Below are 23,502 nucleotides of genomic sequence, written 5' to 3'. Positions count from 1 at the left end.
AAGTATGGACTCTATTCGCAATAATACTTTTTGACTTACACCCTCCCCCTGTTCAGAAATGGGAGTCCAATTTTTTCTGCCACAGCATTTGCCTCAAATGGATGCATTTAGAATGGTGCAGGCTCCCCAGAGGAGGAAGGGAAGGACCATCCTCCCCAGTGAATTTCATAAAAATGTCATTTGTAAAACTAAAAAATATCATTTTTAGATAAAACTATAAATATATTCACGTCACCAAATGTATTAAAACACACTGTTTTAAATCAAGGTCTACAGTAGCCTCCACAGCACTCTGTTACGTAGCACCATGGTGTAGCCGGAGCACAGCTAGCTTCTGTCCTCTTCTGGGTACATTGAGTTCAATACAAAGCCTACAAAACCTTGTTAGATACTACTGCACTGTTGGAGCTAGGAACACAAGCATTTCGCTACACCCGCAATAACATCTGCTAAGTATGTGTATGTGATCAATAAAATTTGATTTGATTTGATTTTTAGGAGGGTCATGGTTCTCACCCCCTTCCATAGACTAAACAGTAATTATTACAACTTCCGGAGGACGTCCTCCAACCTATCAGAGCTCTTGCAGCATGAACTGACATGTCCTCACAATCAAAGGATCAGATAATTAATCACTACTGAAAGCATAAGCCTCAGTTAGCTAGCACTGAAGTGTATACAATGTGGTGAGTAGTTGACTCAAAGAGAGAGAAAGACAATAGTTGAACCGTTTTGAAGAAATTAATTAAAAAAATGGAGAAGCAAGAGAGTGACAGAGAGATATTTCATAGCCAAAACAATTAAACTCAGTTTTTCACAATTCCTGACATTTAATCCTCTGTTTTAGGTCAGTTAGGATCACCACTTTATTTTAGGACTGTCAAATGTCAGAATAATAGTAGAGAGAGATTTATTTCAGTTTTTATTTCCTTCCTCACATTCCCAGTGGGTCAGAAGATTACATACACTCAATTAGTATTTGGTAGCATTGCCTTAAAATTGTTTAACTTTGGTCAAACGTTTCGGGTAGCCTTCCACAAGCTTCCCACAATAAGTTGGGTGAATTTTGGCCCATTCCTCCTGACAGAGCTGGTGTAACTGAGTCAGGTTTGTAGGCATCCTTGCTCACACATGCTTTTTCAGTTCTGCCCACAAATGTTCTATGGGATTGTGGTCAGGGCTTTGTGATGGCCACTCCAATACCTTGACTTTGTTGTCCTAAAGCCATTTTGCCACAAATTTGGAAGTATGCTTGGGGTCATTGTCCATTTGGAAGACCCATTTGCGACCAAGCTTTAACTTCTTGACTGATGTCTTGAGATGTCATGCTTCAATATATTCACATAATTGTCCTTCGTCATGATGCCATCTATTTTGTGAAGTGCACCAGTCCCTCCTGCAGCAAAGCACCCCCACAATATGATGCTACCACCCTCGTGCTTTACAGTTGGGATGGTGTTCTTCGGGTTGCAAGCCTCCCCATTTTTCCTCCAAACATAATGATGGTCATTATGGCCAAATAGTTATATTTTTGTTTCATCGGACCAGAGAACAATACTCCAAAAAGTACTATCTTTGTCCCCATGTGCAGTTGGAAACCGTTGTCTGGCCTTTTTATGGCGATTTTGGAGCAGTGGCTTCTTCCTTGCTGAGCGGCCTTTCAGGTTATGTCAATATAGGACTCGTTTTACTGTGGATATAGATACTTTTGTACCTGTTTCCCCCAACATCTTCACAGGGTCCTTTGCTGTTGTTCTGGGATTGATATGCACTTTTCGCACCAAAGTACGTTCATCTCTAGGAGACAGAATGTGTCTCCTTCCTGAGCAGTTTCACCGCAACTCCAATTGACTCAAATTATGTCAATTAGCCTGTCAGAAGCTGCTAAAGCCATGACATCATTTTCTGGAATTGACCCACTGGAATTGTGATACAGATAAGTGAAATAATCTTTCTGTGAACAATTGTTGGAAAATCACTTGTCACTTGTCATGCACAAAGTAGATGTCCTAACCGACTTGCCCAAACTATAGTGTGTTAACAAGAAATGTGTGGAGTAGTTGAAAAACGAGTTTTAATATCCAACCTAAGTGTATTCTATTCTATCTTAGTCTATGCCTCTGACATTGCTCTTCCAAAGATTTATATATTCTTAATTCCTTTCCTTTACTTTAGAGTTGTGTGTTGTAAAATTGTTTGATATTAAATTGAGTTCAATACAAAACCTACAAAACCTTGTTAGATATTACTGCACTGTTGGAGCTAGAAACACAAGCATTTCTGTACACCCGCAGTAACATCTGCGAAACACGTGTATGTGACAAATAACGTTTTATTTTATTTGTACAAATACTTACCAAATACCCTTGCATATTATTAAGCCAAAATCAAAAACAAGTAATCGAATGTGCCTTATGCCTATGACTCTCATCCCTGGAAAGAGCAATTGCTCAGATTCAAACCTGGCTGAGAAACCCATGATATGTCAGTGCAAACTGTAGTTGTATTACTCATGCATCTGTTGTGTTTCATTAAAATGCTATTAACGCCAGGAGGCTTTCTCACTCAGTATGTGTGGCGCTCTGTCACTGGCTCACCTCTCACTGAGACGGCTGGGGTGGCTGGGTTCTAATGAATACACTGCTGTCCGGCTGCCACTCTCCATTCTGTTGTGAAAGTAGGGGTGGTGGAATTACGTGGCTGTGGGTCAAGGAACAACAGAGACTGTGCAGACAGCAAAGATGATACCCTAGATGAGCCCTTATGCCAGAACGTAACATTAGCTCCGAGCTTATATTACTGGTCTCTTTGAATGATGAAAGGTCGTTTAGTAGACTTTGTAAAATAGGGCTACAACTGAAGTCATCTATTTATAGTTGAAGTACAAAGCAGCTTTTTTTAACTTGTAGAGGGGCAATTTTCTTATTTTTTCGGTAGTAAACTTGGTGGTAAGTATGTTTGCAAAAGTCAAGGCTCTTCACAGAGGAAGTAACCATGATGTTGTTTTCTCCGTCTCTGCAAGGAAAAGGGCGGCGGAACTTGAGCTCCCCGCCCACCGGCGGATGACAGGGGCGCGGGAGAAGGGTCGTCGACCAGCGATGCGTGGGCCGGCCTTCATGTTCAACGACCACACCACCAGCATGACCGCCGAGGAGGAGCGCTTTCTGGACGCCGCCGAGTATGGCAACATCCCTGTGGTCCGCAAGATGCTGGAGGAGTCCACCACGCTCAATGTCAACTGTGTGGACTACATGGGCCAGAATGCATTGCAGCTTGCGGTGGGCAACGAGCATCTGGAGGTGATGGAACTGCTCTTGCGGAGGGACAACCTGGCACGCATCGGTGACGCCTTACTCCTGGCTATCTCAAAAGGGTATGTTAGGATCGTGGAAGCCATCTTGGCCCATCCATCCTTCCAAGCCAGCGAGCGGCTGACGCGGAGTCCGTGTGAGCTGCAGGACGATGACTTCTACTCGTATGACGAGGATGGCACACGCTTCTCGCCCGACATCACCCCCATCATTCTGGCTGCACACTGCCAGAAGTACGAGGTGGTACACATGCTGCTGTTGAAGGGTGCTCGCATTGAGCGGCCACATGACTACTTTTGCAAGTGCCCAGAATGCACCGAGAAACAGGGCAAAGACGCTTTCAGCCACTCACGTTTGCGCATCAATGCCTACCGGGGCCTGGCTAGCCCGGCGTACCTTTCGCTGTCTAGCGAGGACCCGGTGCTCACCGCGCTGGAGCTCAGCAATGAACTGACCAAGTTGGCCAACATCGAGAAGGAGTTCAAGGTAGGACACTTTTGAGCTACTCGCACTCAGGATTGCAAAATTCTGGTAACGTTCCTAAATGCAGTTAAAAAATAATAATCTATTTCTAAGAACGTTCTCAACATTGTTTGGTTTTTCAGAAAAACCTAGGAATTTGGGGAAATGTACAGAATTTTGCAAACCTTCTACTCAGAAGCTTAATGTTCAATGTCTGTTGTTTTTTTCTGCATTTATTTTGATGGCATAACCATGTTTGATCAGTTTCTTGGCATAGTACCTACTAGGGCTGGGCGATATGGCCAAAATTCTAATTTCAGTGTTTCCTAAGGGACCCTATAATCTTTGGCTACATTAAATCTTTATTCATATAGCCAACATATTCATGCTTCGCCCATTCCTCTTTGATTTAGAAGATACTGTTGCACAAACAACATGCTGATTTAAGCCTCTACCAGTAATGGTATTAGCTAGCTACGTTTGCTCTGACTCAGTACTTTTATTAGCTAGTTAGCTAGCCAGCGAACTAGTGATTAGCATTAGTGGCTAAAACGATTTAGCTTAACTTGCTAAGAAAATACAAACTTGCTGTTTACAGATGTAAGAAACACAAACTAATATTGTAATTATAGAACGCTTGTGGATGTATATTAAGATCAAAGTGGAAACAACGTCGTTGACCATGCAGACTGAACGAAAGTGTCTCATAGTCAAGCAAAACAAATGCGCTCCTTGAGTGACAGGGGTTGGGACAAGGTCTGTGGAAAGCGGCTTGGAGAGAGAGAGAGAGAGCGGAGAGGGATGACTCAAGTAGCGGAGTAAACTATAAAAATGGGCGTTACACACAGCGTATCACATTTAACAAACCAAACATTAAAATACCGTTATAGAAGGTAAAGTAAAAACCCAAACCGGTCCGTGCATAAATACCGGTATATAGTAAAATACTGTATATCTCCCAGCCTTAGTACCTACAAGATTGATGATTGTTATCAGGTAAAGTCATGTACAATAGCAATGTGTTGATGCTGCTTAACTGCTCCTTTCATTTCTGCCTCGTGTTTTCATTTAACACCGATGTTGTCATGTAATGAATCTTCAACCTGTGTGTGTATGTGTGTTATGCTGCTGCCACCACCAGGATAAAAAGAGCCATAAAAAAGAGACCATGCAGCACAATTGCTTCTCCCTGGTAAATATGTTTAATTACATCAATTCACTGACATTGCAGATAAACATTCTGAAAGAGACTTGAATTACAAGAGCAGTTAATGGGAGATAGGGGGGGGGGAAGTAACATGTCCTCTTAAGGACTTTGATTTTTTTGTATTGCTTGTAAAAATGAGTTCACTGAACCACATTTCCACAAAAGCTTGTTATCCAAATTTGCTAAGGTGTCCCATGCTGTTAAACATATGAAACATTAACAACCATTTTGAGCTTGTATGATGCAACAAGCTACACTGAATTTGTTTTAAATGAGAACATTTTAGGAAAGGATGCTTGTTTGTAGTCTGGATACCAGTCTTTTTAGCTAACATTCCACTCCTTGCCACTCCCCACTGGGCACAAACTGGTTAAATCAATGTTGTTTCAACATAATTTGTCAATGTATTGTGACGTGGAATCTACATGGAAAATACATTGGATTTGAAAAAGTCAAAACTGTTGTTTTGAGAGGGAAATTACAACCACATGACTGTCATCATGGTAACCAATTGTCAACATTGACAAACCTTGCATAAAATATGTTGAATTTCTACCTTTGAAACAATGTCAGATCTTCAATGTAATGTCCACTGTAAGAAAAAAACTATAGGCTGGGCACCACCTCCTACTGGAAAGTTGATCTACCTATAGATACACTTTGGTATCCCATCCAGGGTTTTAACCAAGCCTGGTCCTGCTCAGTTTTGATATCTGTCACCAACTGTTATCAATGTGCTATCGTGAGGATGATTGTTGAAAAATCTCAATTTAGTAGATTCACTGGTGCTATCAAAGTCATTCCAAAGTGTAGGTTTAACAGAGCAAATGAAATGTAACCATATTGTATATCATCAATGATGCTATTTAGGCCTTGTATGGGATTTGTGAAGTCATCAACAGCTATTGTTCAAATTCAACCCATGATTAAACTAAAAATAGACAATACATATAGTCCTAGGTTTTCACACGTTACATAGCTCAATATCCGGCCTCATACAGGGCTTGTTATCTTTTTGCTCTGAAACCGGTTTTCTTCCATCTGTTCTCTGAATTGTCATTTTGCCTCCCTCTGTGAGAGATCATATCAGAACATGTTCTAGTGAATCAAGCGCAGTAAATGGTTCACTGCCTCTTACCACATGGCGCAATGCTTCACTTTACAGTTGGATCGCAATGTTCAGTCATAAGTAACTGGAAATGTAAGAATCGGACTTGCCTAAAACTGGATTCAAATTGTCTCCCATTCTATTCTGTCTTTGGACAGATGGATTACGACAATCGATCACAATTAGAAAGAATAAAGCCTTAGACATGAACAATGTGGCAGAACAAAGTACTCTGAACGTCAAGTTGTTCCATGGAAATTAAATCAAGAATAAATGCTCTCAGCAAACAATCACATTTGGAATGTTCTCCATGCTCCTATCCTGGCAGGCAGTACCGGTGCATCAAGGCTTAGACCAACAGACTCTTAAACTGCTTCTATCCCTTGGCCATAAGACTGTTAAATGGCTAACAACTACTGCTCCCCCTCACACGTACGCTGCTGCTAAAATGCTTTTTAAAATGTTTATTATTGAATATTAAAACATACAATCTACTTGCAGTGAAGCCGCTTAACATTTACATTCGATTCAGACATCTAACAGATACCCATTCAGAGCGACCCACAGAAGCAACCAGGGTCAACGCCCTGCTCAAGAGCCCGTTGACAGATCTCCCACAAAGGTCAAAACTGGGACCTGTCATTCTATCGTCGTTCTATCCCCAGCCCAGCAAGTCCACTCCCACTTGTCTCCAATCTAATCGAATAGAATCCACAGATTGCGAGTTGAAGATTAATACTTTTACTAAGAGTATTATTATATTAGTAATTGACCGACCATGTCTCTCCAGATCTCCCAACAATGCTATTTCTAGGGTCAATTTTAGATTGTTATGCTTTTTCAGCCATTCCTGAACTTGAGACTGTGTATCCTCACAACATAATCTGAAGAGCTGCGATGATTGTATGACCCAAATATTCAAAAAACAATTGGTGGCAAGAATTCTATATAATAATTTAAGTCTTGAATCTTGTGTCATTTTATTTATCAACTCTTATCAATACACCCTGTAGCATGAAAATGATACATCAGATATTTCTTCCCAGCAATCTGTAAGGCACAGTTTTCAAAATCCTGGTCCTCAAATGAAACTGGTATACTTTCATATTTATGCTATTTTTATTTTTAGCATATTTTTAGCCAGTTTGATCCTTTATATTTGCAAGACAGACCAGTTCCCTACCTCCTCCCGCTGCCACCTGCTTCTTCCATTTTTGGGGTAATGCTGTAGTCAATTGGTTGTAATCTTGGATTGAGCAAACCTTCCCACACAATTCTGTTAACTCCATAAAAGACATCTACCATTCCAATTTACAATATCATTTAAAAACAAAATACTGTTTTCAAACATATTTTCCATAAATACAGGACTTTTATCCACCAGCACATTTGAGTTGCAAAATGATTATTGATTTGATATATTACTGACACTATGCTGCTGTTCATTGATTGCCATTAGTATCTATATATTTATCCTGCTACTGGTCACTATTACTCCTGTTTGCATGTATGTATTACCATTAGTATATTACCATAAGTATTTATATATTTCTGCTACCAGTCACTTGTCGGCCCTGTTTACATGTACTATATACACTACATGACCAAAACTATTTGGACACCTGCTTGTCAAACATCTCATTCCAAAATCATGGGCATTAATATGGAGTTGGTACCCCCTTTGCTGCTATAACAGCCTCCACTCTTTTTTGAAGGTTTTCCACAAACTGTTGGAACATTGCTGCAGGGACTTGCTTCCATTCAGCCACGAGCATTGGGGGCACTGATGTTGGGCGATTAGGCCTGGTTCGCAGTCGGCGTTCCAATTCAACCCAAAGGTGGTTGATGTCTGGGCTCTGTTGCAGGCCAGTCAAGTTCTTCCACACCAATCTCGACAAACCATTTCTGTATGAACCTCACTTTGTACACCGGGGTATTGTCATGTTGAAACAGGAAAGGGCCTTCCCCGAACTCTTGCCGCAAAGTTGGAAGCACGGAATCTTCTAGAATGTCATTGTATGCTGCAGCGTTAAGATTTCCCTTCACTGGAACTAAGGCGCCTAGCCCGAACCATGAAAAACAGCCCCAGACTATTATAGGTGGCACAATTAATTTGGGCAGGTAGCGTTCTCCTGGCCTCTGCCAAACCCAGATTTGTCCGTCGGACTGCCAGATTGTGAAGCGTGATTCATCATTCCAGAGAATGCGTTTCCACTGCTCCAGAGTCCAATGGTGGTGAGCTTTACACCACTCCAGCCGACACTTGGCATTGTGAATGGTGATTTTAGGCTTGTGTGCGGCTGCTCGGCCATGGAAACCCATTTCATGAAGCTCACAACGAAAAGTTATTGTGCTGACGTTGCTTCCAGCGGTAGTTTGGAAGTCGGTAGTAAGTGTTGCAACTAAGGACAGACGATTTTTACGCGCTACGTGCTTTAGCACTCGGCGTCCCGTTCTGTGAGCTTCTGTGGCCTACCACTTCGCGACTGAGCCTTTGTTGCTCTTAGACGTTTCCACTTCAAAATAACAGCACTTACATTTGACCGGCGCAGCTCTAGCAGGACAGACATTCGACGAACTGACTTGTTGGAAAGGTGGCATCCTATTCCACTAATTTGAAGGGGTGTCCACATACACTATACATACAAAATTATCTGCCTATCATGTCTACACTGACACTATTACACACACACTCACATACACACTCTCACCACCATGCAAACACCCACCTACCACTTATGCTGCTGCTATACTGTTTACTATTATTATTATTGTTGTATATTATTATTATTATCTATCCCGCTACAAGTCACTTTCTCTTAATCCCTGCCTACAGGGATGCATCTTTAATTGTGTTCTTAGAGCAAGGTTGAAACAACAATGTGATAGATTTTTTTTTCACTCCAAGCTACATTTTTTCAAAGATAATATTATTTTAATTTCCATAATTACAGCACTTTGCAGAACTCATAAAAGTGGCGTCTCGGGAGTATCGGTTATTAGCTGCGTCTATTATAGGATGATAGTACTATAATATTATAGGGATTGAATGAAGCTCAGTGTTCAATTCAAATCTCCCTATCACCATATCTAAGCCAATATAATACCAATCTCGATGAAAATGAGCAAATCAACTTGATTGGAGGTACACATCACACTCCCTGCCTCTTGTGTGAGCTGTTCGGCTGTTACCGAGAACCACATGCCAGATTTTTTAACAGGGTTGTTAGCAATTGATTTTTTTTGTATTTCATACCCAGCTCAAATTCTAAACGTCAGATTAAAACGAGACTATAGCATCCATAAAGTGACTATAGGACTTTAAAAAAATGTCAGACTAAGTTTTGTCGGCGCAACAGTTTTTATTAAATGTTTAATTTATTGCCCTCAGTGCTAATTTCTGTCTGTTAAGAACCAACGATGTGCTACCTTTTTGTAGCATGTCTGACAATGCTAACATAATTTTTTTGCCGAAACTCAGAGTTCTAACACCGGACTGGTTGCTCGGCAACAACACAGTTGCTTGCACCATGCTACCACTGCCGGTCATAATAAGTATATGGAACAAACCTAGGATACTGTATATAGCTGTATATAGCTGTATTTAGCTATATGTTGGCATTCAAGCTGAGGTTAATCAATAAATGCAAACACATATTTTGATTAGCTAGCTAACTAGCTAGCGTTATGTAGCTAACAAGGAAATCTAGCTAAAAAGCTAGCTATATTTTGCCAAGTAAGGTTTTTCACATAAGGCTGAAGTCGTGTGTAACCTGCTGATCTAGACACTTGCGTGTAATCGGAGCACAAACAACTATGCACAAATACATTTGTCCTTGGCTGCTATGATAGGCAATTAACTTTAGTTCGCAAAGTAACCTTAGTCAACATAAGATTGTAACGTTAGCTAATGTGTATGGCCAGTTCATGCACCACAATAGATCATAATTTCTTACACAAAACATAACTTGCTAGTTACGTTAAGTTTAAAACCACCAAATTTTGGGAAACTGCCACACGACTCACGTTAATTGGTATTTTGGTATGTTATTGGGATCCCCGTTAGCTGTTGCAAAAGTTACTCTTCCTGGGGTCAACACAAAACATAAAAAATGACATAATACAGAACATTAATAGACCAGAACAGCTCAAGGACAGAACTACATCAAGCATTGCACAGGCCAAGGGAAGTATGGTAGGATGAGGTAGACAGATTTCAGACAGGACAAACACTCCAGTTATCTATGCTACATTTCCTCGAAGAACAACCAAGACCACACAAACCATAGTCGAGAAAACAAATTGTTTTGTTAAGAAACAATAAAAGTAAGGTATACCAAACCTTTTTTTTTACGTACTCAGACGACCGTTATTAGCATGTTTTAATCACTCCTATAAAACAGGTGAAGGTCTGATTTGAATTATTTCTGAAACAGGACGGAAATGGTAAATATAAAGATCCAGTCCGTAAAAAAAATTGGAGGCCCCACAACACTTCAGTGTTGTGATGCAAACATTCTAGCAAAATGCGTAGGGCTTAGAATTTAAACGGTATTGTCAGATATTATTAATCCTAATCCTAATCCAATTTTTTTTTACATGGACGATACATTGGAGATAATATAAGACAAGTACTGGAAACAATAGAACACTATGAAAATTCTGGGAAACCAGGCCTGGCATTCATAGCTGACTTTGAAAAGGTTTTTGATAAATTACGATTGGGATTTATAAAAAATGCCTGGAATATTTCATTTTGGAGAATCACTTATACAATGGATTAAAGTTATGTATAGTTACCCGAGGTGTAAAATAGTAAATAATGGCTACTTTTCAGAAACTATTAAACTGTGAAGAGGAGTAAAAGAAGGTTGTCCTCTATCGGCATATCTATTTCTTATAGCCATCGAAATGTTAGCTATTAAAATCAGATCCAACAATAATATCAAGTGGCTAGAAATCCAGGGCTTGAAAACAAAGATGTCATTGTACTGTGATAATTAGTTTTTTTATCCACAATTTTGATAGAGGATCTAGATACAACCAAAGTATGATAAGGGTACTACTATATTAGGGATTGGATCACACAAAAATACAACTTTTACATTACCGTGTGGTTTATTAATAAAATGGTCTGACAGTGATGTGGACATACTCAATATTCATATCCCGAAATAAATAAATAATCTCACTACAATAAATTTGAATAGAAAGTTAGGAACAATATATAAGATCTTGCTACAATGGAAAGGAAAAAACCTGTCTATTTGTGAGAAAAAAAATAACTCAGGTTAAGTCTTTAGTCCTATCCCAGTTTACCTATTTGCTTATGGCCTTGCCTACACCTAGCAACTTGTTTTTTCAATTTTATGAGCAAAAAATATTCTATTGTATATGGAATGGCAAGCCAAACAAAATGAAACGGGCCTATTTATATAATGAATTATGAATTCGGAGGGGAGAAATGATTTAAATATTAAAGCATTAGACCTCTCACTAAAGGTTTCAGTCATGCAAAAGTTATACTTAAATCCGAACTGGTTCTGTAGTAGATTAGTAAGAATGTCTCACCCCATGTTCAAGAATGGCCTTTTTCCCTTTATTCCAAAATCTAGCTATTTTTAAAACACGCCATAGAAGGTTGGTTTAAATTTCAGTTTAATCCTCCATAAAAGACTGAACAAATAATACAACAAATATTATGGTTAAACTGAAATATACTAAGTGATTTAAAAAATATATATATATTTTTACAATAGAAATAGTTCTAATCTTTGTAAATGATATAATAAATCAGACTGGTGGAGTTATGTCACACATGCAGCGAACAAAAATATATGGTATATTCTGCTCTACCCAAAATTACAACTATTTGCAGCATTACCGCACAAATGGAAGGGGTGGAAAGTAAGGAACTTGTCTGTCGATCCTGCATTAAAGAACAAAATTGGTTAAAGAAAATTGATAAATAGAAAAGTATACCAGTATCATTTAAGGACCAAAAAAATTGACAGCTGTGCTATATAGATTGTAAAATAATTGGGAAGTTAATTTTGATGTACCACTTCCGTGACACATGGTTGGTTTATGAACAGATACACAAAATGACTGTACATTCAAAACTACAACATTATTGCAACCAATAGAATGTTATATACATGGGGCATACAACCATCCCAGCTCTGCAGATTTTTCATAGTTAATAGATTTTAGATAGACATAGATTTTTCATAGTTAATCGATCAATAATATATTCATACTTTTGGCAAAAACAACTGTAGAAACTATGAGAATAGAAAGGTTCAGAACATTTGTAAAACAGCACAGGTGAAAAATAGATATGAAAACTGGATGTTGTTCATCGATAGTTGGGAGAGGTTGAGTGGAGCTGAAGGGTGGGACTAAAAACAATATGAAAACTAATGCAAAATATAGTGTGTCTGTAAAATGTACCGTGCCTTCAGAAAGTATTCAGACCCCTTGACCTTTTCTACATTTTGTTACGTTACAACCATATTCTAACATTGATTAAATAAATAATGACAAATCTTAAACATTTTTTCAAATAACAAGTAAAATACAAACTGAAATATCACATTTACTTAAGTATTCAGACCCTTTACTCAGTACTTTGTTGAAGCACCTTTGGCAGAGATTACAGCCTCGATTTGTGGAATTTCTCCCATTCTTCTCTGGAGATCCTCTCAAGCTCTGTCAGGTTGGATGGGGAGTGTCGCTGCACAGCTTTTTTCAGGTTTATCCAGATATGTTCGATCGGGTTCACGTCTGGGCTCTGGCTGGGTCACTCAAGGACATTCAGAGACGTGTCCCGAAGCCACTCCTGCATTGTCTTGGCTGTGTGCTTAGGGTCGTTGTCCTGTTGGAATGTGAACCTTCGCCCCAGTCAGGTCCTGAGAGCTCTGGAGCCGGTTGTCATTCAAGGATCTCTCTGTACTTTGCTCCGTTCATCTTTCCCTTGAGCCTGACCAATCTCCCAGTCCCTGCCACTGATAAACATCCCCACAGCATGATGCTGCCACTACCATGCTTCACCGTAGGGATGGTGCCAGGTTTCCTTCAGATGTGATGCTTGGCATTCAGGCCAAGCATTTCATCAGACCAGAGAATCTTGTTTCTCATGGTTTGATAGTCTTTAGGTGCCTTTTGGCAAACTCCAAGTGGGCTGTCATATGCCTTTTTACTTGAAGAATGGCTTCCGTCTGGCCACTCTACCATAAAGGGCTGATAGGTGGAGTGCTGCGGAGATAGTTGTCCTTCTACAAGGTTATTCCATCTCCACACAGGAGCTCTGGAGCTCTGTCAGTGTCCATCAGGTTCTTGATCACCTCCCTGACCAAGGCCCTTCTACCACGATTGCTCAGTTTGGCTGGACAGCGAGCTCCAGGAAGAGTCTTGGTGGTTCCAAACTTCTTCCATTTAAGAATGTTGGGGGTCACTGTGTTTTTGGGACTTTTAATGCAGCAGAAATGTTTTGGTACCCTTCCCCAGATCTGTTCCTCGACACAATCCTGTCTCGGAGATCTACGGACAATTCCTTCGACCTCATGGCTTGGTTTTTGCTCTGACATGCACTGTCAACTGGACCTTATATAGACAGGTGTGTGCCTTTCCAAATCATGTCCCATCAATTGAATTTACCACAGGTGGACTACAATCAAGTTGTGGAAACATCCAAGGATGATCAATGGAAACAGGATTCACATGAGCTCAATTTTGAGTCTCATAGCAAAGGGTCTAAATACTAATGTAAATAACTAATAATACTTATGCAAAACTTTCAAAAAAACTATTTTTGCTTTGTCATTATGGGGTAATGTGTGTAGATTGATGAGGAAAAAATGTAATCTAATTGACTTTAGAATAAGGCTGTAACATAACAAAATGTGGAAAAAGTCAAGGGGTCTGAATACTTCCCGAATGATCTGTATATGCACACACAATTTTGTTGTATGTATTTTTTAATATAGGCCTATTGTAAATGTGTATTATTGTTGCGTCGGCATATTTATTGCAACAGGGAATACAAGTACAAACATAACTTTAAGCTATATATTATTTTGACAGAGGTAATGAACTGTCCATTGATCAGCACAGCAATTGATAAAACAGCTACATTATCTGATCCATAGCACCCCCTGATAAATCAAATTTAGAAAAAAAAGTCCCAAAATATATATATACAGTGTATATATAACATTTTAACAATCAACAATGTTTGTGAACTAGGCCTTTATTACTCCTGTATGAGCGGAGAAAAGTACTTGTTAGCAGAGCAGAGAAAAATACTCCTCAGCACCGCCCCAAAACATCTTCCCAGTATTAAGATGTAAATGTATTTCAGATTTTCATACTTGAGTAATAATAACATTTTATGAAATGTGCATATATATAACACTGCCGACATCATTTCACACAGATATTCCCATTGGGTCACCACTACCGTAGGCATATGGCTCTTTTTGTCCAGCCAAGTAGTGCTCAGTTACTCAGAAATGCTAAAAGGGTTTTCTAAGAATTTGAATTGTTTTCTCACTGATATAGCTTCTATAACAGTATGGTTGCTGAACAAAATACCACTAAGTTTATATTATGCTCGTGTCACATATTACTTTTGTAAATTTGATTTATGCAGACGAGCTTGCATTTCCCTGTCTACAGCAGCTGACTTGGCTCTAACCTGTGTTTTCTCTCCCTCCGTCCAGAATGACTATCGCAAGCTGTCTATGCAGTGTAAGGACTTTGTAGTGGGAGTGCTGGACCTCTGTCGGGACACGGAGGAAGTGGAAGCCATTTTGAATGGAGATGTTACTGCTGAGAAGGAGGCGGGGAAGGGCCTTCGCTCTCTCCTGAGCAGGGTCAAACTGGCCATCAAGTACGAGGTGAAAAAGGTAACTAGCTAACAGTTTCCTTTATCTATTCTAAGGCCTTGCAAGCAGTTGACTTCGCTCTCTAATCTCTATCTTGTAAGTTATTAACAGTAGTTCAGTCAAAACAATTACCAAGACACACCAAGTTACATCCAAAGGATTCCATTGTTACTTGCCTGTGTACCAGATCTGCATCTCTGGCCCTTCTGTCCTTTCTACACCCCTCCACCGGACCTGCCTAAAATATTACCTGGTAAACTTTTACCTGAGCAACAAAAAAAAACGAGCATGCCTTCCAACTCAACAGGGCAACTTTTGTAACATTATCTGTCTCATATGCAGCATCCATCAATTTTCATCAACATTTTCTCTCTACACTTTTTGCAACAGTTAGCAATTTGCATTGCTCCGATGCTCTGTGCTTTTGTTTTTTGCCAGAACTACAATATCTGATACTAGAAATCCCTATGCTGTACCTCCACGTTCAGGGGTCAACTAATAACTAAACATAATCTTCCTGTTCAGAGTGCCTAGAAGTAACACAGCATAATTCCACCCAAAGTACAGTCAACATATTGAATGTACATGCACAGTGAGCCTCAAAAGTATTGGGATACTTGAAATGGTACAATAACTATGAGGTTAAAGTGCAGACTGTTAGCTTTAATTTGTGGGTATTTTCATATATTGGGTGAATTGTTTAGAAATTACAGCATTTTTTGTACATAATCCCCCCCTTTTTAGGGGACCAAAAGTATTGGGACAAATTCACTTATGCTGTATGTGTGTTAAAGTAGTCAAACATGAAGTATTTTAGTCCCATATTCATAGGATGCAATAACCACATCAAGCTTGTGACTATACATTTGTTGGATGCATTTGTTGTTGTTTTGGTGTTTTCAGATAGTTTTGAGCCCAATAGAAATGAATGGTATATAATGTATTAAAAAGGATGTTTGGATCCTTCCCTCTGTGCACACCATGTCATTTCAACGTGGAGTATTGGGTCATATTTGGAAAGATAGATTGATCAATGAGATTCCAACCTATTTTCACCCACACAAAAAAGACAGCTAAAAGTTTGTTGAAATCCCAATGTGTTATCACTATGCTTTCAACCATTTTAAAAGCACAACCAAATTCCAATGGAAAATCTATGTCATATTCTTTTATTTAGATTGTCACCTAAATGTGTTATCGCTGCGCTTTCAACCATTTTAAAAGCACACCAAAGTTCAAATAGGAATACAATGTCAGATATTTAATGTATTTATACAACAGCTTAATGTGTTGTCACTGTGCTTGATCTAATAGCACAACCAAATGACATTGATTACAGTTAGTTGAGATTAGAGGTAGACCGATTATGATTTTTCAATTTTACCGGTTATTGGTTATTGGAGGACCAAAAAAAGCCGATACCGATTAATCGGAAGATTTTTATAAATATATTTGGAATAATGACAATTACAACAATAGTGAATGAACACTTATTATAACTTAATATAATACATCAATAAAATCAATTTAGTCTCAAATAAATAATGAAACATGTTAAATTTGGTTTAAATAATGCAAAAACAAAGTGTTGGAGAAGAAAGTAAAAGTGCAATATGGGCCATGTAAAAAAGCTAACGTTTAAGTTCCTTGCTCAGAACATATGAAAGCTGGTGGTTCCTTTTAACATGAGTCTTCAATATTCCCAGGTAAGGAGTTTTAGGTTGTAGTTATTATAGGAATTATAGGACTATTTCTCTCTATACCATTTGTATTTCATATACCTTTGACTATTGGATGTTCTTATAGGCACTATAGTATTGCCAGTGCAACAGTATAGCTTCCGTCCCTCTCCTCGCCCTTACCCGGGCTCAAACCTGGGACACATCGACAACAGCCACCCTCGAAGCATCGTTACCCATCGCTCCTCAAAAGCCGCGGCCCTTGCAGAGCAAGGGGAACAACTACTTCAAGTTCTCAGAGCGAGTGACGTCACCAATTGAAACGCTGTTAGCGCGCACCCCGCTGACTAGCTAGCCATTTCACATCAGTTACACCAGCCTAATCTCGGGAGTTGATAGGCTTGAAGTCATAAACAGCTCAATGCTTGAAACATAGCGAAGAGCTGCTGGCAAATGCACGAAAGTGCTGTTTGAATGAACGCTTACGAGCCTGCTGCTGCCTACCACTGCTCAGTCAGACTGCTCTATCAAATATCAAATCATAGACTTAATTATAACATAATAACACACAGAAATACGAGCCTTAGGTCATTAATATGGTAAAATCCAGAAACTATCATTTCGAAAACAAAATGTTTATTCTTTCAGTGAAATACGGAACCATTCCGTATTTTATCTAATGGGTGGCATCCCTAAGTCTAAATATTGCTGTTACATTGCACAACCTTCAATGTTATGTCATGATTATGTACAATTCTGGCAAATTAATTACAGTCTTTGTTAGGATGAAATGGTCTTCACACAGTTCGCAACGAGCCAGGCGGCCCAAACTGCAGCATATAACCTGACTCTGTTTGCACGGAACGCAAAAGAAGTGACACAATTTCCCTAGTTAAAAGAAATTCATGTTAGCAGGCGATATTAACTAAATATGCAGGTTTAAAAATATATACTTGTGTATTGATTTTAAAGAGAGGCATTGATGTTTAATGTTAGGTACACATTGGTGCGACGACAGTGCTTTTTTCGCGAATGCGCTTGTTAAATCATCATGTAACGGTTGTCGTCTTCCTCTTCTGAGGAGGAGTAGGAAATATCGGACCAATATGCAGCGTGGTAAGTGTTCGTCATATTTATTACACTGAACACAGAAAAAAAATGAACAAGCAAATATTGGAAAACCTAAACAGTCCCGTATGGTGAAAACACTGAAACGGAAAATAACCACCCACAAACAAGAGTGGGAAAACAGGCTACCTAAGTATGGTTCTCAATCAGAGACAACGATCGACAGCTGCCTCTGATTGGGAACCATACCAGGCCAAACACATAGAAATATAAACACAAGAACAAAACATAGAATGCCCACCCCAACTCATGCCCTGACCAACCTAAAAAAGAGACATACCAAAAGGAACTAAGGTTAGGACGTGACACATCACCCATTTGGCGAAGTAGGCTGTGATTCAATGAGAAATTACCAGGCACTGCATCGATTATATTTAAAGCAGGACAAGCAAGATAAACTAGTAACATCATCAACCATGTGTAGTTAACTAGTGATTATGTTAAGATTGATTGTTTTTTATAAGATAATTTAATGCTAGCTAGCAACTTGCCTTGGCTCCTGGTTGCACTTGCGTAACAGGTAGTCAGCCTGCCACGCAGTCTCCTCGTGGAGTGCAATGTAATCGGCCACAATCGATGTGCAAAAATGCTGATTACCGATAGTTATGAAAACTTGAAATCGGCCCTAATTAATCGGCCATTCCGATGAATCTGTCGACCTCTAGTTGATATTACATTAAAGTACATGGTGCACAGATAACTTTCTTGATAAATACATTAAGAAAACAAAAGAGATACATTGATTGTAGAAGGAACAAAACTGAACTACCCCCTACGGAGATCAATGGGGAACCAGTTGATAGAGTGACCATCTGAAAGTTTTCAGACCCCTTGGCATACTAGTCAGGATCGAGGCAAAGATGATATTCGGAGCAAAGTACATAGATCCTTGATGAAAATCTGCTCCAGAGATCTCAGGACCTCAGACTGGGGCGAAGGTTCACTTTCCAAAAGGACAACGACCCTAAGCACACAGCCAAGACAATGCAGGAGTGGCTTTGGGACAATGAAAACCTGAAAAGAGACCTGAAAACAGCTGTGCAGCGGCGCTCCCCATCCAACCTGACAGAGCTTGAGAGGACCTGCAGAGAAGAATGGGAGAAACTCCCCAAATACAGGTGTGCCAAGTTTGTAGCGTCATACCTAAAAGACTCCAGGCTGGAATCGCCTTGAGTTGATTGTTAGCAAACATTTCTAAAATCTTGTTTTTGCTTTGTCGGTATGGGGTTTTGTGTGTAGATTGATGAAGGGATTTAAATAAAAAAAAATTAGAACAAGACTGTAACCAAACAAAATGTGTAAAAAGTCAAGGGGTCTGAATACTTTCCGAAGGCTCTGTATATGATTCCATACATTTTTTCAACTGGTACTGGGAGACCTTCAAACGATTCTTGTGAGGCCTGTGGGTGTCCTAGAGCAAAACAACAACATGTACATTCATGAGAGTATCATCTTTCCATAGAGGGGTCATAATAGTTTTGTAGGCCAAACCGTTCGGACGCTACAGACAATTCTGTACGATTGTCCTTATCCTGTAACTGCAAAGTTCATTTTCACCTCTCAACTTGTCCCAGGCTTTTAGTACCTCCCTCAGAGTACACTCATCCCACTCATCCCAAAAATGTATGAATGTCACACATTTCTTCCTTTCCAAAGAATCTTTAATAATAGACTCGCTGCTCCTTATTTATAGCCGTTCTGGCGTCGCCTTGATTCCTCATTCAACTGCATAATTAATCTGCCATATTTTCCAATTCAATCTTTGCTAGCCTCCTAGGAAAAAGGGAGAGCTGACGTAGGACAACCATGACATTACAAATCCAAATGCACAGAGTGGTGTTATTCATTAACCTTGCACACTTGAGGATGGAACTTGTTCCTTTCTACAGGTGGTAATGCACCTCTCACTGACCCTGAATTCACGAGTCTGTCTCGAAATGAACTTGAACAAGTGATTCTCGAAGTCCCTGGGAGCAACAGCTTGGGGGTCAATCCCATTTCGATTCAACAATTAGAATTTGAACTGGAATTGGCCACCACTCCCGTCCATTATCTTTTTCTTCAATTGGAATTGCGTGTCTATCTTTTCCCATATTATTATCAACATGTGAACCCAAACTATTTACCTCCCCTTGAGACAGGTTGATGTTCTTATCTTGTGGTGTTTGGTCTTTACAGAGCAAATAACCAAATGTTTACTATTTTGAAATGGTTATGGATTGACTGGGCTGGCAGACAGTGTCAAGGAAACCCACAGAGAGAACTGTCCACTTCGTTAATGTCTCGGTGGGTTTTGATTAAACACTTCCATTACAGGGAACACCACCTCCCCAGTTCTTCCCACACCAGCCGCCACTGGCGAAAGCCTAATGCATTTCTCCCAGATTTGATCAAGCCTGTTAATGTGATTATTTGAGAAGCTCTCTCTCTCTCTCGCACACACTCACTCACACACATATACACACACAAACACACTTTATAGGCCCACTTAAAATGCAAATGACCAACCGATGACTGGTGCCTCCACTCCAGCAGTCCCTTTTCCTGATTTCCCCCTGGTGCCTACAGGATATATTCGGAACTGGGTCTTCGTACTCATTTTCCAGACTAAACTGCGTGACAGCCTAGAGGATGAACCAGGCCTGCCACTCAGCCTCTTTTCTTCCCAGACTGCTTGCCCATTGCATTAACTTTTACATGACATATTTTATTTCCGGTTCTCTCTCTCCTCCCCTACAGTTTGTGGCCCACCCCAACTGCCAGCAGCAGCTGCTGACGATCTGGTATGAGAACCTGTCGGGCCTGAGGGAGCAGACCATCGCTGTGAAGTGCCTGGTGGTGGTGGCGGTGGCCTTTGGTCTGCCCCTACTGGCCATGGGCTACTGGTTCGCTCCCTGCAGTCGGGTAAGAGTACCACGTCCTCCGACCAAACCGCCGAGTGTCGTTTACCAACCTGAAACACTTGGTCAGAATTCAGATGTAGTCTTGGTCAGAGCAATGTCGATGGAGTATGTTGTTCACAAGGCTGCACAAAAATAAAATATATTGATTCAAAGTGTTAAAGAGGGACAAAGTGCAGTTTTGTTTTTACCGTTTTGCCTCATTATTTGTCAACTCCTGCACAATTTGTCTGTCCTTCACATCGGAGTGCCAGTGCAGGCTCTTTGCATGTCTTGACCAATCAGATTCACTGAAAATACAGGTCGATTGCCTAGCACAAAGCTCAAGGCATGCTCTCCACTTTCCTCCGGTAATTATTGAGCAAGCGTGATAACACATCACTCCCAACAGACACAAGCAAAAACCTATATACCTAAACATTAGTGATCTAACATGTTGTATTGCATGGAAACGAGACAATTTTTCAGTGTGATCAACTGTAGGCTACTAACAACAGAAGCTGCAGAGTGTAGCCTACTATGCGCCCTGTCCCTCTGGCCAGGGTAAACGAAGCGGTAACGTTGTGTATTTATAGACCATTTGTTTGTGAGAAAATGTGAATGGGATCAAATTAGGTTAATATTCATACTTGGGCTGACTAGGCCACCTAGACTTTTTTTCTATCCAAAATTATTAGAACGCAGTTATTTACAACTCTACAAAGTTCAAACCAATACGTATGATTGGCCCTAAACCTGCTGTTTCGAATCTCTTTCTTTCGCTCTCTCTGACCTGCTCTCTCGACTTCTGAATACTCGGCTACGAAAAGCCACCAACTGACATTTACTCTTGAGATGTTGAACTGTTGCAACCCTCTTTAACCAATATGGTTATTATTCTATGAACATTTGAACGTGTTGAATAATAATCTGGTCTTAATGGCCATACTCTTATCTCCACCCATCATAGCCAGAAGAGGACTGGCCAACACTCAAAGCTTGGTTTCTCTCTAGGTTTCTTCCTAGGTTTCTGGCATTCTGGGGAGTTTTTTTTCTAGCTACAGTGCTTCTGCATTGCTTGCTCTTTGGGGATTTATCTGTATAGCACTTTGTGACAACTACTGATGTAAAAGAGCTTTATAAAATCAATTAGATTGATTGAATCTGATTGCTAATTGTTTTGCAATGTGAAAAGTAATATCTGCCAAACGAGTATAGATATAATTATGGCATGCAAGGCCACCCATCTCCGCCATTCCTGCCACTCAGAACCTCACAACTGGAGTATGTCTCGGCTGAAATACAGAGACTGTGTTGGGACAGAATTCACCAATTGTGTTCCCTTCAATTATCTAAACTCAAACCATAGCATATGAAGCGTATCGTGTCTAGCCCATAGAATGACATATAGAATAGTAATGTATAGGGCCTCTTTTGTCCATGTACCCTAACTTCCTCTTAAAAGTAAAACAAAGACATTTACAGCCACCTTTGAGTTAAGTAAGTAAGTCTAGGAACACCATAGTGCCCTCCAAGCTCGTCATCAAGCTCGAGACCCTGGGTCTCGACCCCGCCCTGTGCAACTGGGTACTGGACTTCCTGACGGGCCGCCCCCAGGTGGTGAGGGTAGGCAACAACATTTCCACCCCGCTGATCCTCAACACTGGGGCCCCACAAGGGTGCGTTCTGAGCCCTCTCCTGTACTCCCTGTTCACCTACGACTGCGTGGCCACGCACGTCTCCAACTCAATCATCAAGTTTGCGGACGACACAACAGTGGTAGGCTTGATTACCAACAACGACGAGACGGCCTACAGGGAGGAGGTGAGGGCCCTCGGAGTGTGGTGTCAGGAAAATAACCTCACACTCAACGTCAACAAAACTAAGGAGATGATTGTGGACTTCAGGAAACAGCAGAGGGAACACCCCCCTATCGATGGAACAGTAGTGGAGAGGGTAGTAAGTTTTAAGTTCCTCGGCGTACACATCACAGACAAACTGAATTGGTCTACCCACACAGACAGCATCGTGAAGAAGGCGCAGCAGCGCCTCTTCAACCTCAGGAGGCTGAAGAAATTCAGCTTGTCACCAAAAGCACTCACAAACTTCTACAGATGCACAATCGAGAGCATCCTGTCGGGCTGTATCACCGCCTGGTACGGCAACTGCTCCGCCCACAACCGTAAGGCTCTCCAGAGGATAGTGAGGTCTGCACAACGCATCACCGGGGGCAAACTCCCTGCCCTCCAGGACACCTACACCACCCGATGTCACAGGAAGGCCATAAAGATCATCAAGGACAACAACCACCCGAGCCACTGCCTGTTCACCCCGCTATCATCCAGAAGGCGAGGTCAGTACAGGTGCATCAAAGCTGGGACCGAGAGACTGAAAAACAACTTCTATCTCAAGGCCATAAGACTGTTAAACAGCCACCACTAACATTGAGTGGCTGCTGCCAACACACTGACTCAACTCCAGCCACTTTAATAATGGGAATTGATGGGAAATGATGTAAAATATATCACTAGCCACTTTAAACAATGCTACCTGATATAATGTTTACATACCCTACATTACTCATCTCATATGTATATGTATATACTGCACTCTATATCATCTACTGCATCTTTATGTAATACATGTACAGTGCCTTGCGAAAGTATTCGGCCCCCTTGAACTTTGCAACCTTTTGCCACATTTCAGGCTTCAAACATAAAGATATAAAACTGTATTTTTTTGTGAAGAATCAACAACAAGTGGGACACAATCATGAAGTGGAACGACATTTATTGGATATTTCAAACTTTTTTAACAAATCAAAAACTGAAAAATTGGGC

The 23,502-nt window shown here is 40.4% G+C and overlaps 1 protein-coding gene across 1 annotated transcript in view; it reads left to right on the top strand.

The window, feature by feature from the left end:
• LOC109906034 (short transient receptor potential channel 3-like) overlaps positions 1-23,502 on the top strand; it is a 79,596-nt gene that overhangs the window by 7,918 nt on the left and 48,176 nt on the right. Inside the window, exons 2-4 of the mRNA XM_020503679.2 lie at positions 3,029-3,797; positions 14,812-14,997; positions 20,523-20,687. Of these exons, the coding sequence (XP_020359268.1) occupies positions 3,029-3,797; positions 14,812-14,997; positions 20,523-20,687 (1,120 nt within the window). The remainder of the gene's footprint in view (positions 1-3,028; positions 3,798-14,811; positions 14,998-20,522; positions 20,688-23,502) is intronic.

Source organism: Oncorhynchus kisutch, linkage group LG15 (genome assembly GCF_002021735.2).
Source record: "Oncorhynchus kisutch isolate 150728-3 linkage group LG15, Okis_V2, whole genome shotgun sequence".
Taxonomy (NCBI): domain Eukaryota; kingdom Metazoa; phylum Chordata; class Actinopteri; order Salmoniformes; family Salmonidae; genus Oncorhynchus; species Oncorhynchus kisutch.
The sequence above is the reverse complement of the archived record's forward strand: the minus strand, read 5'-3'. Positions and strand labels throughout refer to the sequence as shown.